The sequence below is a fragment of the Rousettus aegyptiacus genome, unplaced genomic scaffold (assembly GCF_014176215.1).
Source record: "Rousettus aegyptiacus isolate mRouAeg1 unplaced genomic scaffold, mRouAeg1.p scaffold_m13_p_3, whole genome shotgun sequence".
In the NCBI taxonomy this organism is placed as follows: Eukaryota; Metazoa; Chordata; class Mammalia; order Chiroptera; family Pteropodidae; genus Rousettus; species Rousettus aegyptiacus.
This window is the reverse complement of record NW_023416306.1, coordinates 6,885,449-6,901,685: the sequence shown is the minus strand read 5'-3', so window position 1 is coordinate 6,901,685 and position 16,237 is coordinate 6,885,449. Positions and strand designations below refer to the sequence as shown.

At 52.3% G+C, this 16,237-nt stretch overlaps 1 protein-coding gene across 9 annotated transcripts in view; it reads left to right on the top strand.

The window, feature by feature from the left end:
• RALGPS1 (Ral GEF with PH domain and SH3 binding motif 1) overlaps positions 1–16,237 on the top strand; it is a 240,160-nt gene that overhangs the window by 46,674 nt on the left and 177,249 nt on the right. For all 9 annotated transcript variants that reach the window (XM_016131698.2, XM_036218304.1, XM_016131695.2 and 6 more), the window contains exon 4: positions 875–925. In XM_016131698.2, coding sequence (XP_015987184.1) covers positions 875–925 — 51 coding nt within the window. The remainder of the gene's footprint in view (positions 1–874; positions 926–16,237) is intronic.

Genomic DNA, 16,237 nt, shown 5'->3' with positions numbered 1-16,237 from the left:
TCCCATGTGACGTGCAGATAGGTAGGTCATGTGAAGTCAGCTCAGTCCATGCCGTGGCCTCCAAAACTGTCAGCAATGACGCCTCTCTTACTGTCACCTGATAAGCTTCTAACAATGGGAACAGCCTTTTAACGGGACATGTGTTTCTGTGTTTGACATTAGTGCGTCTCAAGTTAGCTGTGGCAAGGGACTAATTTTTTTTCATTTCCTATCTGTAGAGGACTCATACTTAAAAGAAATACAATAAAAATGGCATGACAGTTTGCTATAAAGTTTCCAAACGCTTGCTCTCAAATTCTGTAGTGATCTTCTCTAGTGACCTCCTGGTGACATAAATGGCTCGCAGCCACACACTGGTCGGCAGAGTCATCTCACATAGCACGCTACGATGTAATTTAGAAGAGGCTTACCGTTCAGGAGAAATGTTAGCTTTCTATAAGCCACAATTTTTAACAGATTTAAATTTAGGGTAATGACGTCTCTGTTTAACAGTCTAATTTTTAATATTGTCAACTTTTTAAAATTATAAAAGTAATTCATCCTTGAGACTAACAAAAACCTCGAATTGTACAAAATAATCCAAACTAAAAAAATGCCGCCCTTCCTCTCAGTCCCGCCCTCCGGACTACTATTACCAATTCTTAAATTGGACGCTCGCCTCTCATTCAGGAAAGAAGGGTGTGGATTAAGATTTATGAAGAGGGAAGGGATGGGAGAGGCATTTTAGGAGTTTGCCTATTTTTTCCTCTGTTCTGTCTCGATTTGCACTCATGGGGCTCATGTAACCTTAAGAATGTGGGACGGTGCTGTACAGATGTGAAGCGGCCTGGCCGCCAGCTCCGTGTCCTCTAACACCCCTTCTCTTTCGTTACAGACTCAGATCACATTAATGGACATACCCGTGTTTAAAGCCATCCAGCCGGAGGTCTGTACCTTGTCCTTTATACCGTTCTACTCGCGCGGTGCCTGGGCAGAGAGGTTGAGCCAGCCATGCTGGGGAGAGTCCGTTGCTCAGTTTCCCGATGGAAGCCATTACAAATGCACATTATTGATTTAAACCCTGATTAAAGTGAACGTCCAGGAACTTTGCCTTCTCGATGGTACGCATTCTTTGAGCCAGGTGTTTGGGTTCTGCAGGGAATGTCAGTCACCATGTCCGGCCCACTCTGACAGGGCTGGACGCGGCTGGGACCCATGACCCCCACCCCTGAGTCAGGTCTTGCCACCCGATTACTTGCCCTAGGCTCCTCCTGCTGAAAATAGTCGCTGTTGAGAAGGGGGGTGTGAGGGAACATTTTTCTAAAGAGCTGTCTTTTTTTGTTGATCTCAAATTTTGGTGGTTGCCTTGTTTCTGATTTTGAAACCGGTTGCTACAGTAAAACATGTACATATTTACATTAAATTGTCCATTTTTAGAAACAGCATATTCAGTAAAGAGAAAAAAGTTGACTTTAAAAAGTCGATTAAAAAAATTCCTAGAAGTGCTTCGTGGTTGATCATGAGTTAATTTAGACAGGGTTCGTTATTTGTTAGCAAGTCATAGAAATGCATTTCAAAGTAGCTGTAATAGGTAGAAGATGAATTTATCATACTAGGAAAAGGGCATTTTACAGACGCAGCGGGCGTGGGGTTCGAGCAGCTGGAGAGCCGGCCAGCGTGCGAGCCGTCTCTGCTTCTGGCCCCTTCTTTCCCTCTCCTGTTCCCTCCTGCTCATCTTCCCGTCTGTCCCCGCTGTCCCGCACGGCCTCCCCGAAAGGCCCCATTTGCATGGTCCCCATTTCAGTCACCTTCCAGACCGAGACCAGCTGAGCCTCGTGCGGTTCCGGGACCTGGGGCAGGAGTCTGTGGCCAGGAAGAGTGGGCACAGCCTCATGAATGGGTGCAGACGTCCGAGAAGAGGGGTGTCGGTGGGGGGAGAGGTCGACAGGCGTCTGCTGCAACCACGCCTTGCATTCCAGAACACTCTCAGCCCAGCGCCCTTCTTACAGTGTGGTAGCTGTCGAGACTTTGAGAAGCGCAGCATGTTTTAATACAAAGTCAGACCAAGGATCCAGGCCTTCCGGGCCCTGACGTCTAACCTACTGCGCATTAGGAGGAAACCAGCGCTGATGTGAAGATGTGGCGATAACGTGTCTTATTGTGTGTGTGTCTGTGTACGTACGTGTGCGCGTGCTCACACACGCATGTCATGTTCGTTAGGTCTGGGCAACAAAGCCGTGTTTACTTCTTTTGAATTGGCTGACTTCCAGTCTCTTTCTGTTTTCTTCTAATGTGGAGTTATCTATTCTTTGTAATTAAAAAAAAAAAAAAAAAAGAAACCACTCATAGCCTCTCGGAGCCTTTTGGGGAAGTCGTGTAATGAGTTCTCTGCTTCCTGCCCCTGTTCCCAGCTTGGCTTTGATCTGGAGCTTGGTAGACGTTCGCATCTTTCTTCTTTGACCTGAGTGGTGAGGCGGGCAGCCCAGGGTGCCACGAGCCCCAAGCCCTGGACCCGCATGTGCCCAGGGAGGCCGGGACCCCGGCTCAGGCTGATCGCAGGAGGAGGGGTGGGCAGTTCTCAGAGGGATGAGGAGGGGCAGCCCGAGACTTCCCTAGGGCAGTGCAGGTGGGACCTCGCCGCATCCAAGGCATATCTGGTTTCAAGTTGCGACAAGACATTGAGGTGGAGATGTTTTGCTTTTAAGATTTTAGCCTGGAGCATTGGTTCTCGATTGTGGCTGCACCTCAGAATCACCCGGGCAGCCTTGGAGACATGGGGTCCCCAGTCTGCACCCCAGACCACTGCATCTGAATCTCCGGGTCAGGGTCCAGAGCGCAGGCAGCCCTATTTTGTCAAAGTCGACTAGGTGATTCCGATGTAGGAAGAGAGTTAAGAACTGATGGCTTTGACGTATTTAGAGAAACCCCAAACTTGGCTGCCTTGGATCTATGATATGTTAGTTAAAAATGGAAGTGTGTGTTCCTTGTTGTCGTTGCCGAGATTGTGGTTAAAAGGAGGGCCCTGGGAGCTGCCCCCAGCCTTTCTGCTCTTTCTGTTAGCAGACTGAGAAATGGGATTTTCCCCCTTGAAGATGCCTGCCACATTATGGCTGGACCACCCCAGAGTCGGAAGGACACGAATAAGGGACAAGTGTAAGTTTGTCGTGGGCAAGACTTTCCAGGATGTAGAGGCCCGCATCTGAGAGCAAGACCGGCACCGCGAGTAGCCTGGCCTCCCGGAAGATCCGGCAGCCTGTGCTGTGCCTCGGAATCAGAGGAGAGCCCTGTGAACACGCGGGCGCCCGGGCTCAGTCCTCGGAGATTCCAGGGGGTCGGGATGGTTCGCAATCTGCATTTCAGTCCGTTGCAGTCACTATTCTTTTTGATGCTTAAATTGTCTTATCGTAACCAGTGGGAGCCCTTTCTTGTCCTCTCCGATATCCTTTTAACTGTGTGATTCCCACTCGTTTTTGACGCTTCCTCGCTCTTCGGCATAGCAGGCAAACCAGTGTTAGGTCGTATATTTACTCCCGAAGACCTGGAATCAGGCATTGTTTCAGGGATGCTGGAGAATGATATTTAGAAACCACGGTCTAGCGAGAGGATGTTCGTTGCTACTGGGTTGCCGTTGCTTTTAGGCCTCTTTGGCGGACAGGGCTGGGAAACATTAATTTTTTTAAAAGGACTAGTCATGAGTTCATGATTAGGGCAGGAGGTGTTAATTCTCCACAGTTCTCCCTTCTCGCCTCCTCCTTGTCCTAACTTTGCCGTGGGTGGCTTGGCCCTGTGCCTTGGGCACAAGCGACTGTGCAGGTGGCGAGCCGAGGTGGTGAGAGACGTGACGAGCTTCCCCCGTCCTCTTGGAACTTCCGTTCTCCGTGACCTACTGGTCGCCGTTGCTCGTTTAGCCTGAATCCCAACACAAGGACCCCGCGGATGGGCGGAACCTGACCCAGAGCCTGAATTCCTGGCCAGCCCGGCCCAGCCCGAGGGGACCCAGCAGAGGGCGGCGGAACCGCGTTCCCGCGTCGGACCCGTGAGTGTGAAGTCGGCATGGTCGCCCGCAGCCTCTGAGAGTTGAGGGGCGTTTGTTATAGCACATTATCCTGTAGAAACAAGACGAACAGTCTAACATTACGGGGTCATTGGCTTAATTCCCTTGACTTTTATGTGTTGTCTTTTACACTGACGATTTTGGTTCCTGACACATTAAATAATTATTTTTTTTGGATATTATGCCATCATATATAAAATAGTTTTAAAACAACAATATCAACGTTCCTGTTGACCAGCAGACGACTGTTAAAGCTGAACGTTTCTTTGCAGTTCTGCTTGTCTTTGGTGCCTTATCTTTTCTCCCTCCACTTCTACCACTTACACACCCAGGCCCCCCCCCCCCCGCTCCCCCCCAGAGTTCTCGGGAAGCACTGGGGCAGAATCAGAGGGTTGTGCTCACCCGATTCCGGAGGTCTGCATCCCGAGAGACCTCGTCGTCACCCCCGTGCCTGGAACGTAGTATGTGCTCAATAAATATTTGTCGAATGAGCGGAGAATGAAAGAATGAGAGGAGAACCGCTGTACAGAACGTTAGCTGGGTGTGTTCGGGCCCACTGCCCGGGGTCGGGGGACTGAGGGGGTTACCAATGAAGGGGCGTTGCCAGCAGGGCGCCTGTTTTGCGGTGTAACCACTTCCCCAAAGCCAAGGTTTTGCCTGGTGAGCTCAGCCTTTGAAGATTCGAATTTCCAAACGCTGTCGCTGTCGATAGCTGAGGGTAGAGCTGCAGCCCTGGCCGTTTCTGCGGGGGGCGGGGGGGGGGGTGGACCGCAAGAGCTTCACCCCGGGCTTGGAGGAAGCCAGGCAGACGGTGAGTTAAGGGTTGGCAGAGAGCAAGGAAAATGGAAGTTCGCAAGTACGGAACTGTGGCTTCCTGGTTCCCTGGTGACTCTCAACAAGTGAAAATTTTATCAAAAATTGGCGAGTTAATGCAGACACAAGTTTGCAGCATAATAGCTCACAGCTGTGTTCAGCTTACAAACTGTGGCCCAGAACCCCATCACCACAGTGGTGGGTTGGGTCGCAGAGGCCGGGGCCCGGGGTGGGGGCTGCGTTGTCGGGGGCGCCCGTCTGAGGGGTCCCAGTGGCAGCGGCCTCGTGAGAAGGTACATACGTGCTCCCGGTGGCATTTTGTCCCCGCCGGCATTCCCTACCTGAATAAACCTGTCTGTCCTTGTGCCCGGCTCCCAGCCTACGGCAGCGGAGGCCAGCGGTTCCTCGGAAGCCAGTTACGTGTCGGAGCTGATTTTGTCATCGGCGGCGTCAGTGTGGACCAGCGTCAGGGAGGAGCTGCTGCGCTCAGAACGTGCTGAGCATGAGCACGGCGCTCGCCTTCCCCAGCCCGGCGCTGCAGGCGGGCCAGGCTGCCGGACCCCGAGCCCTGCACGGCTTCGGGGCGTGGACTGACCCGGCCGTGGCGTGGGTCCCGCCTCTGCCCTTCCGAGCTCAGACTTGGGACCATTCTCTGTGCTTCAAATTCCTCACGTGCGAAATGGGGAAAATCGTAGTTTCTCCCTTGCAGCGGGTGTGTGAGAGCTGGGTCCGGTGTCCGTGCGCAGCGAGTTCTCGGCAGCCTGTGGCGACTCTTCCCCACCGGCCGGGTTTGCTTAGGCTCCGTGCGTTTCGACACGTGGTTGTGCTCAGCAGAAGGTCGGGCGATGCCCGTACGGGAGCCAGGGCCCCAGACGGGGTGACGCTTCAAGTGGCAGGGTGATTACGAGCGCTGTACCTGGGGCGCGTCAGACCCGAGGTCACATCCAGGTCCCCTGGGTGGCGAGGAGGCCGAGGCCCGATGTCGACTTGCACCGCGGTGCCCCGAGGGCGCGGCGCAGTGGAGCAGGGAGACTGGCTCGGCCTCAGAGCTGGGGCGTCAGCGTGGAGCCTCAGAGGCTGCATGGGACGGGAGCGGGGAAGGGCGCCTCGGGCAGAGCGACTGACTCACTGAAAAGGCAGATACTCTGTAGAGCAAAACCGAAACGCGGCTTTCGGCCCTGTGACCCTCGGGGGCGTCGCTGCCAGAGACGCTGGCACGCCGAGGGCTCACCCCAAGTCGGCGCGTCATTTTCTTCTGAAAACGGCCCTGGCACTAGGGGTGTGCGGGACACAGCGCCGCGCAGACGGCGTCCGGGTGTCCGGCGCGCGGTGCAGGTGAACCGCAGTGGGCCCCGCACTCGGGGAGGTGGGGCGCTGTCCTGGGCGCGGGGCCCGCTTTCCGCAGCGTCTCGACGCCCCTGCCCAGATGGCGCCTCCCCGCTGCCAGGCGCCCCAGGGGTCCCACCCGCCTTCGCTCCTCACGCGTCATCTGCTGGGCTGCTCCCTGGAGAGACAGGGACAAAGGGGACCTTGGCACAGTCCGGCGAGAGCGACGGGCAGGATGGAAACAGTGGACAAGAAGCGTTTGTGGCTGGGGGCTGTCGTGGAGAGCATGGGGGTGGGGGTGGGCAGGAGGCAGGGCTTGCCTTGTCGGCCTTGGGGAGTCACTGAGGGCTTTCAGAGGGGCCTGACGGGACAGATGTGTAGGTTAGGAAGTTCCTTCTAACCTGAGGCAGAATCTGCTGGAGTCGGGGAGACGGTCGGCAGCAGTCTTTGTGAGGCGAGTCGGGGGCGACGGGGAGAAGGGCAGGGCCTGGTGCCGGGCTGGTCCTGTGCTGCGGGGAGCAGAGGGAGAGCAGAGGCAGAGGAGCAGGAGGCAGAGAAAGTGGCCCCGGGGGTAGGAGCCGGCCCAGGGAACCGGTCTCGTGTGAGTGAGTCAGGCAGGGCGGTCAGCAATGCTGGGCCTGGGGGAGGGAGGTCAGGAGGGCCCCAGAGGGCTGATGGCCTGGAAAACTCAAGGAGGGCTGAGGGACTGACTGTAAGTGGAGCAGGGGCAAAGCAAAGACCTGGCTAGGAACAGGGGGACCGACAGGGAGGCCAGGAGGTCATGGCAGGAGCAGGGTGTCAGAGTTCAGGGTCGCGGAGGCAGGGCAGCTCGAGGGGGTGATGGCCGTGGAGGGGCCGTGAGGGTTTTTCTGGGAAGAGGTCGAGGTACGGTGTGACCCAGGGGTGAGAAGGCACACCACCCACCCAGTGTAGTCGCCCCGTTTAGTGACATCCCTGGAGGTGACGGCAGGAGAAAGGAGGAGACTGAGGCAGAGTTAAAGGCACAAGGACATCCTGGGGTCAAGGGCTGACGAGGAAGGAGAAGGACGTGCCAGGAAATAGCTCCCCCAGAGGAAAGCCGTGGGCCTAGACTGAGACTCTCATGGGGTGAGGAACCAGAGTGTCACCAGTACCTGCCACTCGGGTCAGGGCACAGACCCGGTGCTCAGTGTTAGCGGAAGGCCGTGTCGGAGGAACCAGGGGCGCTCTGGGTGGGTGTGCCATCCAAGGCCCCCCTCGCCGTGGCCCTGGCGGGAACCTGGTACTTAGAGGGGGAGGCGGATCCGGCGAGGGTGAGGAGGAGGCAGCGGCGCTCACAGCTGCTTTGGGACGTTATCCAGGCAGAACGCAGAGGGGCCTGTCCCGCCTCCGCTCAGAGCCTGCGACCCCGGGCTCTCTGGCCTCTGCGGCAGCGGGAGACTCCTGCTGAGCTGCCCGTGGGCTCGGGAGCCTGACCCTCGGGCCTTTTGTGTGGATGCCATGTGCCTGCCCCCGAGAAGCGGGCATTCCAGAAGGCCGAGGTCAGTGCTGGATGCGGGACAAACCCTGCGTGTCTTCGCTGCTCCTCGGAATCAGGCGTCGGGCCCTGGGAGCAGGGAGGAGCGTTGCCAGCCGGCAGTGATTTGTGAAGAGGAGATCGGTTTTGCTGACATCGTTAAAATCCCCCTCTCGGGTCACATGCTGGGCAGTCTTCTCAAACCAGCTCCCTCCTCTGCCCCAGCCTGGCCTGAGGAACCGTCCCTCCTCTTCTGATCATGGCTCCCCACGGCCAGTCCCAACCCCCACCCGCCTCTCTGCATCCGGAGACATCTTTCTAAAGCCAGAGTCTGACCATTCTCTGGTCTCGCCCAGCACCGCACTGCTCTGGGGACGCAGATCTGCCCCTCCCCGGCCGGCCACAGCCCCGCAGCTCCGGGGCCCAGGGCCCGCTGCCCCACGCTGCCCACAGGGCCCTCGTTCCCCCCCTCGGTGCCTTCCCACACGCTGCGCCACCACCCGGGACACGCTCTCTTCCTTCCCTCGTGCAGCGGACTCGTCCTCGTCCCTTAGGAGATGATGCACTGAGCACCCGGAGCTCTGGGGTGGAGCAGGCGCCCTCCCGACCCCTGCGTCCCCTACGGCCACGCCACCTGCTGCTGCTTCTGCGTCCGGCTTTTCACCATGGCGCTGCAAAGTCATTCATGACGTTTAAAAGTTCGAATAATTGTGTCAAGTCTGTCTCCCCCACCCCCCCAGATTATAAACTCCATGGACGCAGTGATCATGACGTGACCATTCACCCGGGACCCTGTGGCCCAGTGTAGTGCCCGACGTTATTTGCTCAGTACCTTTAGGATGCAGTAGTAGCGAGAGTGATAATCATGGTAACATCCTTTGGAATTCGCCTGACTTTTACGCGATACTGCCTCCCTGTGTTCAGAAAACTGCGTTAGGTAGTAGGCGGGGGCCCAGGTGCGCGCCAGTCGGGGTCAAGGCGTGGGCAGGCGGTGGCTCCCGGCCTAACCCTCGTCATTGCTGATGTTAGTTCACACCGGAAGCCCGAACAGCTGTCTCTCTCATCTGTAATTGCTCTGAGTTTGCATTTGGTATTTGCTTCTCATTTCCTAGTAATTACTGTGTCCACTGTAACGATTCCTCGTGACCACGGGAACAGAGTGGAAGGGGGTTACGCCCCCAGCGGCAGTCACGTGGAGACAGAGGTTGGAGTCCCTCTCCGGGCGGAGGGTGGGGACGGCCGGCCGGAGCGGGAATCTTGGCTGCAGATAGAGGCCAGCAGCACGTTTGGTCCAATGAAACCAACTTTGCAACTTCCAGACTCGTTTTTTTTTTTTTTTTTCTCCCTTCTTGACCGTGGATATGACATTAGTTCTGGTTAGAAACCAAATTTCCTTTAAAGTGAATTAATAACACAAAACAGAACCTATGGCGAACAGCTGTCTTTACCCACGGGGGCTTGGCGCCGGCCTGTGATTTCGTCTGCAAGGAAAACAGTTCGTCTGGACTTCCGTTGTGGGAGCGACTGTGTGTTCCCAGGCAGGGCGGTGTGGTGGGGGGACCATGCGCTTCAGAGGCGGGAAGGCCCGCGTCCGACACCCGGCCCCGCTCCTCCCTAGCCGCGCGGTCCTGGCGAGTTCCCTCGCCTGCCGGTGCCCCCTCTCCACAGCGCCAGCAATCCCGACCTCAGAGTGTCGTGGTGGTTAAAGGGCACTGCACAGGCAGCCGGCGTGGCACAGGGCAGGGACTCGCAAGTTATTTCCCGTCTCTCGAGAGGAGTCAGGGATGCGATAGGACAACAGCAATGGCTGCGCTATTAAGGCAAGCGTGGACGGGCCGCGGGCCCTCGGTGGGTAGAGCTTTCCGAGGAAGACCTTTCCTGACACTGCCGTATCCCTCCCTCCGGCCGCAGTGTCTGGCGCATTACAAGACCCGTTCTCGTCAATGCTTGTGGAACGCGGGACGGGCAGATAGCAAAGCATTCTTTCTGTATAGCCCAAAGCTGAACAGCTGAAGCTCTGGAGTTAAGAAGGAGCTAGGTTCGTATCTATGTGACCAACGTTCCGGTCACGTAACGTCTCAAGGTCTCAGCTTCCGTATCTGTGACATGGAGATGATGATATGATTACCTCCAAAAATTGGATGTGAGGACCGAATGAGATTTTTTCCAGTTTTAACTGAGGTGTAACTGACATAATAAACCGCACATAAATAAAGCCAACGATTAGATGAGTTTGGCCGCATTTATATTCCTGCGAAACCAACATCAGATCAAGATTCTAAACTTACCCATCGCTCGGAAAGTTTCCTCATGCTTCTCACAACCCCTCCTCTTCCTCTCTCCCCACTGTCTTAAAATCAGTCCTTAAAATGTGTTTCTGTTTCAAAATTGTTATGGCTATTCTAGTCCTTCTCATTTCCATATGAATTTTAAAATCAGCTCGTCGAGCTACAGAGAAAGCCGGTTAGGACGTTGATTGTCATTGCATTGAATCTGTAGCTCAATTTGGGGAGAATTGACATCGTAACAATTCTGAGTCACCTCAGTCAGGAGGAGCACAGTATGTACCTCTGTGTATTTATGTCCTCTTTAACTTATTTCAGCAATGTTATGTAGTTTTCAGTGTATGGGTCTTACCCATCTTTTGTCAGATTTATTCCTAAGTGTTTTCATTTTTTTTTGTGCTGTTGTAAATGTTATTTTATTTACGTTACATTCCCATTGCTCATTACTAGTTTATAGAAATATGGCTGATTTTTGTAAATTGACCTTGTATCCTACAACTTTGCTAAATTCATTTATTCTAGTAGCTTTTTTGTAGATCGTATTGGACTTTCTGTGATGTCTCTGTGAATGACAGCCTTCTCTCTTCTTTCTTGATCAGTCTGGCTAAGTTTATTGGTTTTATTGATTTCAATCAAGGTTTTCGATTCCATTAATTTTTTTCTATCGGTTCTCTGTTTTCTAATTCATTGATTTCTGTTTGTATTTTCTAATTATTTCCTTTCCTCCGCTTACTTTGGGTTTAATCGACTCCTTCAGTTTCTAAAAGTGGAAGCTGAGGTCAATGATGTGAGCTCTTTCTTCATGTCTAATGTAGCATCCAGCTCTATAAACTCGCTTTAGCTTTGTCCCACGCGTTTCGATATTTTGAGATTTCATTTCCATTCAGCTCAAAACTCTCTCAGATTTGCCTTTTGATTTCTTTTTGACCCATGAATCATTTAGAAATGTGTTCTTTAGTTTCCAGATAGTTGGGGTTTTTCTAAGTATTTTACGCCATTGATTTCTAACTCCATCGTGGTTAGAGAAACACTTTGTACAGTTGGAATTATTTTGAATTTATTGAGATTTGTGTTATGGCACACAACATGGTTGATCTTGGTTAAGTTCTGAGTGAACTTAATAAAAATGTGTATTCTGCTGTTTTTGCATAGTATTCTAAAATATAATTGAAGTCAAGCTGGTTAATAGTGTTGTCGAAGTCATCTATATTCTTGTTTTCTACTTATTTGTTCCATTAATTATTGAGAGAAGGATATGGAAATCTACTGTAAGTACGGATTTGTCAATTTCTCTTTTTTAAGTTCTATCAGTTTTTGTTTCATGCATTTTGAAATTCTATTGTTAGCTGCATAAACATTTATAATTGTTATGTCCTCCCACTGAATTTACCCTTTATCATTATGAAATGATCGGCCTTATCCCTGGTAATAGTCTGTGCTCTGAAATCTACTTTGTTTGATAATATAACCATCTTTCCTTTGCTCAGTGTTAACAGGTGCAACGGTCTGAATGTTTGTATCCTTCTCATGGTGAAACCCTAATTTCCACAGTGATGGTGTTAGGGGCCTTTGGGCAGAGTCGTCGTGTTAGGGATCAGTGCCCTTACCAAAGAGACCCCAGAGAGCTAGCTCATTTCTTCTGCCGTGCGAGGATGCAATGAAAAGGCACTGCCTGCGAACCAGGAAGCTGGTCCTTAGCACACCCCGAAGCTGCCAGCCTCTTGATCTTGGACTTCTCCGCCTCCAGAACTGTGAGAAATAAATTTCTGTTCTTTATAAACCACTCCATTTATGCTATTTTTATTATAGCAGCCTGAACGGGCTAAGATACAGCTTTTTCATCCTGCTGCTTTCAGCCTATTTGTGTCTTTAAATTTACGGTGGGTCCGTTGTGGGCAGCATGTCGTCGAATCCTCTGTTTTTACCCAGTCTGACAAACTGTGCCTTTTAATTGGGTATTTGTGCCTAACGTGGTTATTGCTATGGTTGGATTTAAATCTAGTCTTTGTTCCCCTTTTCCTCTTCTTCTGACTTACTTTTGAGTAATGAAGCATATTTCATTATTTTATTTTATTTCCTTTATTGGATAACTAGCTGTAATTTCTCAGTGGTTGCTTTAGGGTTTTTGGTATACATGTTTAACATATCACAGTCTCTTTTCAAGTGACAATGTACCACTCCACGTGCAAGAGCTTTATAACGGGGTCCTTTCATTCACCTCCCGTTCTTTATAGTATCGTTATCACACATTGACTTCTACATTGGTAATAATCTCCACGAGGTATTGTTTATTGCATTCACATGAACAATTATGTGTTAAAGTCAACTATCTTTTAAAGAGATTTTCCAAGGTAGATAGAGCAGTTAAGTGCAGAGAACTCAAGGGTCCAACTCAATGCATTTTCGCAAAGCAGACCAACCATGGGACTGCCCCTGGACCATGACACAGAACGTGCCGACACCCCAGAAGCTAGGTCACGGCCCGTTCCGGTCATCATCTGCCCCCAAGTGTAATTGCTGTTCTGACTTCTGTCAGTATTGGTAGTTCTGTCTATTTTAAGCTTCACGTAAATGCAGTCGTATATACACTTTTTGTCTGTTTTCACTCACAGCTATGTGCGTGAGCTGTATGCACCATGTTTTCATGTGCGGCGGGAGCGTCATTCTTACTCATTGTGTGAGGAGACCATATTTTCCTTATCTCTTCCAACGCCGATGGATGTTTTGCTTATTTCCGGTTTAAGGCTCTTATCAGTAATGCCGCTGCAGACACCCTCGAACATGCGTTTTGCTGGACATAACCTCTCATTTCTCTCGAGTGTAACATCCAGGAGTGGAGTCGCTCGGTCTCAGGAATGTGGATGTTCAGCTCGACAGCAGCTGCCAGACGGTTTTGCAAGGCAGAAGGTGTGCCAGTCACATTCTTACCAGCAGAGAATGCGAGTTCCACTTGTCACACGTGTTTGTCAACGCCTGGTATCGTCGGGACAAAACAACGGCGAACACCGCTCGCCGCATCTCCCTCTCTGGGGTCGCGGGCCCTCAAATCCTGGCCGCTTCGCTCGCCCTTTGCTGTCTTCAGAGAGCCAGGTGTTCATCGTTGTTCCTTTTCCCATTTTTATAGTTCACCCGATGCTAGCTGCTTTGTCACAGAATCAGATGCCTCCTTCTCTATTTGGGAAAGAATTTTTTATTTCGAAAATATCTTCCGTGGAAACAGAGTTCTTCCCCAAATGACATTAGGGTAACGTTCTGCTCCAGAAGCGCGTACGACAGCACGAGACGTTCGCATGTGCAGCCGGGTGGTGACGTTTCGCTGTCACCGCCTCACGCCGCCCTCCGTGAGGCGTCTTCCCTGCCTTTATCGTTGTGCGCGTCTCTTTACACCGATCCCCACTCGCGTCAGCCGGTGTCTGGCGCAGAGAGTGCAGGGAAGCTCCGCCGATCGCCGGTCTCACTTCTGTAAGCCGACGTGTAGGCTGCAGTGACGGGACTCTTGTCAGTGACCACGTGACGCCCGAGGGCGGAAAGGAGCGTCCACCTCCCGAAGATTCGCGGGGGGGGGGGGGGGAGGCGACCTTAATGGGGAGAAGAAAGCTTCCCTGAGAAAGGCCAGGAGTTTTCAGACGTTTGGACTTACCCCAACACGGCAACCTTGTTTTGTAATACCCTTCAAGATGGCTTACTGCGTTGCCAGGCGAGAAAAGGCACTGTGGCAGGAGGGAACTTGGCGAAGCCACACGACTTGGACCTGACGGAGCTGGGTTGTGGCTTGGAGCAGAGGAAGGAGATTAACGCAGCCCGTGTCAAATGACGTCATTTCTAGAATAGCCGACCCATCTTCTGGCATTTTGAAGTAGGCCACAGAAACACTGAGCAGCTGCGCTGTTTCTCTTGAAATTCGTTGCACAAATGTTCACGATAGTCTCACCGATGGTGTCCGTTATCTGCATGTCGTCAGCATCCAAGAATTCTTATATCGCACGTCCCTTCGGGAAGCTTCCAGGTCTTCAAAACCACACACAGTTTCTCTGCCACGCTCCATGTTGGCCGAGAGGAACGTCAAGGCCGTCCGTGTGCAGATGGAGCCTCCGCCGCGTCGGCAGCATGGCTGGCTCTGGAGCCCTGAGCCAGCGAGGCAGCCAGCCCGCCCCCGTGGCTGGGACCTTTGCTCGCACGCGTGGCCGTCCCAAGTGGCGGACGCCCCGCTCCGCAAGCCCATGCCGTCTGATCAGAGCGGGGCCTGGAGTCACCGCCTTCTCCGGAGGTTTTGCTATAAAACGGAGCAGATCATAAAGCTGCTTCGACTGCCCAGGAGTTCGCCGGCTCTTCAAAGGACAAGGGCTTGAAGCACTTGACTGCACTTCAGACCGAAGTTCTGCTTTTTTTTTTTTTTCTTTGAAAGTAAAGGAAAACACAAAACAGAGAAAGAGGAATTCATTCATGACTTGGCTTACTTACTAGATATTTTTGGCCATGCGAATGAGGTAAGCCTTTCAATTCACCATTAAAGATGTTTCTGAAAAATGGGCAGTTTGGGCCATGCCGCCCACTAAGCGGAGACTGGGCCGGGCAAGTCTGTAAACTTTCTGCTGCTGGAAGAAATGTTCGTACAGCCCGGGAGCGGCCGAGTCACGTTTGTTCTCAGCAGTGGAAGTCCGAGGATCCCTGGCTGTCCTGTCCTTCTCTTTGGAAGGCCACTTCTGCTCAGCACAACCTGCAGGAGGGTTATGGATTCACGGTCTCTGGGGACAACCCATTGCTGAAGGAGACCTTGAGATTGCTTTCCTCAGTGGCTCGAGAGAAAAGAAAATGACGCGGCATTGATATAGCTGGAAAACTCCTGGAGAATGACGACGGCCCTTGACATCTGATACTTGCGGACTCACGAGTGGGCTTTTGGAGTGGCGATCTTGTGCATGCCTTCGGGAGTCAAGATTCCCAGCATCTGCTGGTAAACAAGAAAGTCAGGTTGATTGAATGTCAAGGCGCCATGTGTCAAGGAGCATCGCTGGTGTTGGATGTCAAGGAGTGTCACACCGTTTTAGCTCTGTCTTCAATAATAATAATAATTGTGAATGTTTATTGAATGCTTATGTGTCAGTCACTGTTCTAATGATTTTACACGAATCGAAGCCTTGCATATGCATAACGATTGCATAAGGAAGGCCCTTTTATCATCATTTTCGAACGAGCAGGCTGGGGCCAGAGAGGTTAATCTGCCCGCCCATGGTCAGAGGGCTGGTGAGTGTCAGGTGGGCTTCCCGCGTGGGCAGTCCTGGCGCGAGGGGCCACACGTCCACCCCGGCGGCTGCCTGCGCCCGGCGCCCCACGGCAGCCGGTTCCTGTTGTAGTTCACGCTGCTCTCGTTGCACAGTTTGGATTTTTTTAAAAAATTATTTTCAGGAAATTGGTATTAATTTTTTTGCTTGAAAAAATGAGAGAGAGAATCTCTGAAAAGATATTTTTCATTTAGATTTAATGTTAAGATAAATTACATCCCAAGTTTTATGTAAATTTTTATGCGCATTTCACCGGGGCGGGAGCCAGCCGATAGCTCTCATTAAATGTCCAAAGAACCCTGAAACTCACGGGCAGGGGCCACCACGTCTGTGTGTCTGTCTCTCAAATGCTTGGCCTGGTGCTGGGCACGTGGTATTTGCTCAGTAAATTTTCATCGACTCACTGCGTAGAAAGTTACTACGCTTAAAGAATTGAACTTCCACTACCTGGAAAGTCGCTTTTTCAAGTCGCTATACTTCTTGCTAGTTGGTACAGAATACCACTCATTCAGTCAACAGTTAGTCATTCTGCATGAGCTATGGCCAGGGATTAAGGTCTCATTCTACAAAGATGAAAAAATTAGATTCTCAGGTACTATGCTGTAGTCTAGCAAGGGAGGACAGACAATCCGACAAGCATGTAAACGAAGGACAGTAAGGGCTGCTGTCAGGGGAGTGACCTGTGCACGTGGGGACATCCCCGAGGTCGGGGGTAGTGCTGAGGGTTCTGGAAGGCTCGCCTGAACAAGCGGTGCCTAAGCCCAGACCTGCGGAATGAGGTGGAGTTGGCCGGGTGACGGGGAGGAGAGGGAGTATTTCCAGGAGAGGCAGCAGTGTGTACCGAGGCGTTAGGTGAGAGAGCTAGACGAGGAGGACAGAGGACGGAGAGAAGCGTGCCACGTCGCTGGGCCGCGTGGCTGGGCCACGTGCAAGGGGCCAGGCGCCGGGGCGGTCGGTGGAGTGGGGCACTCGGAGAATCTGGTTTTGTGTGTGTTGCGTGTGA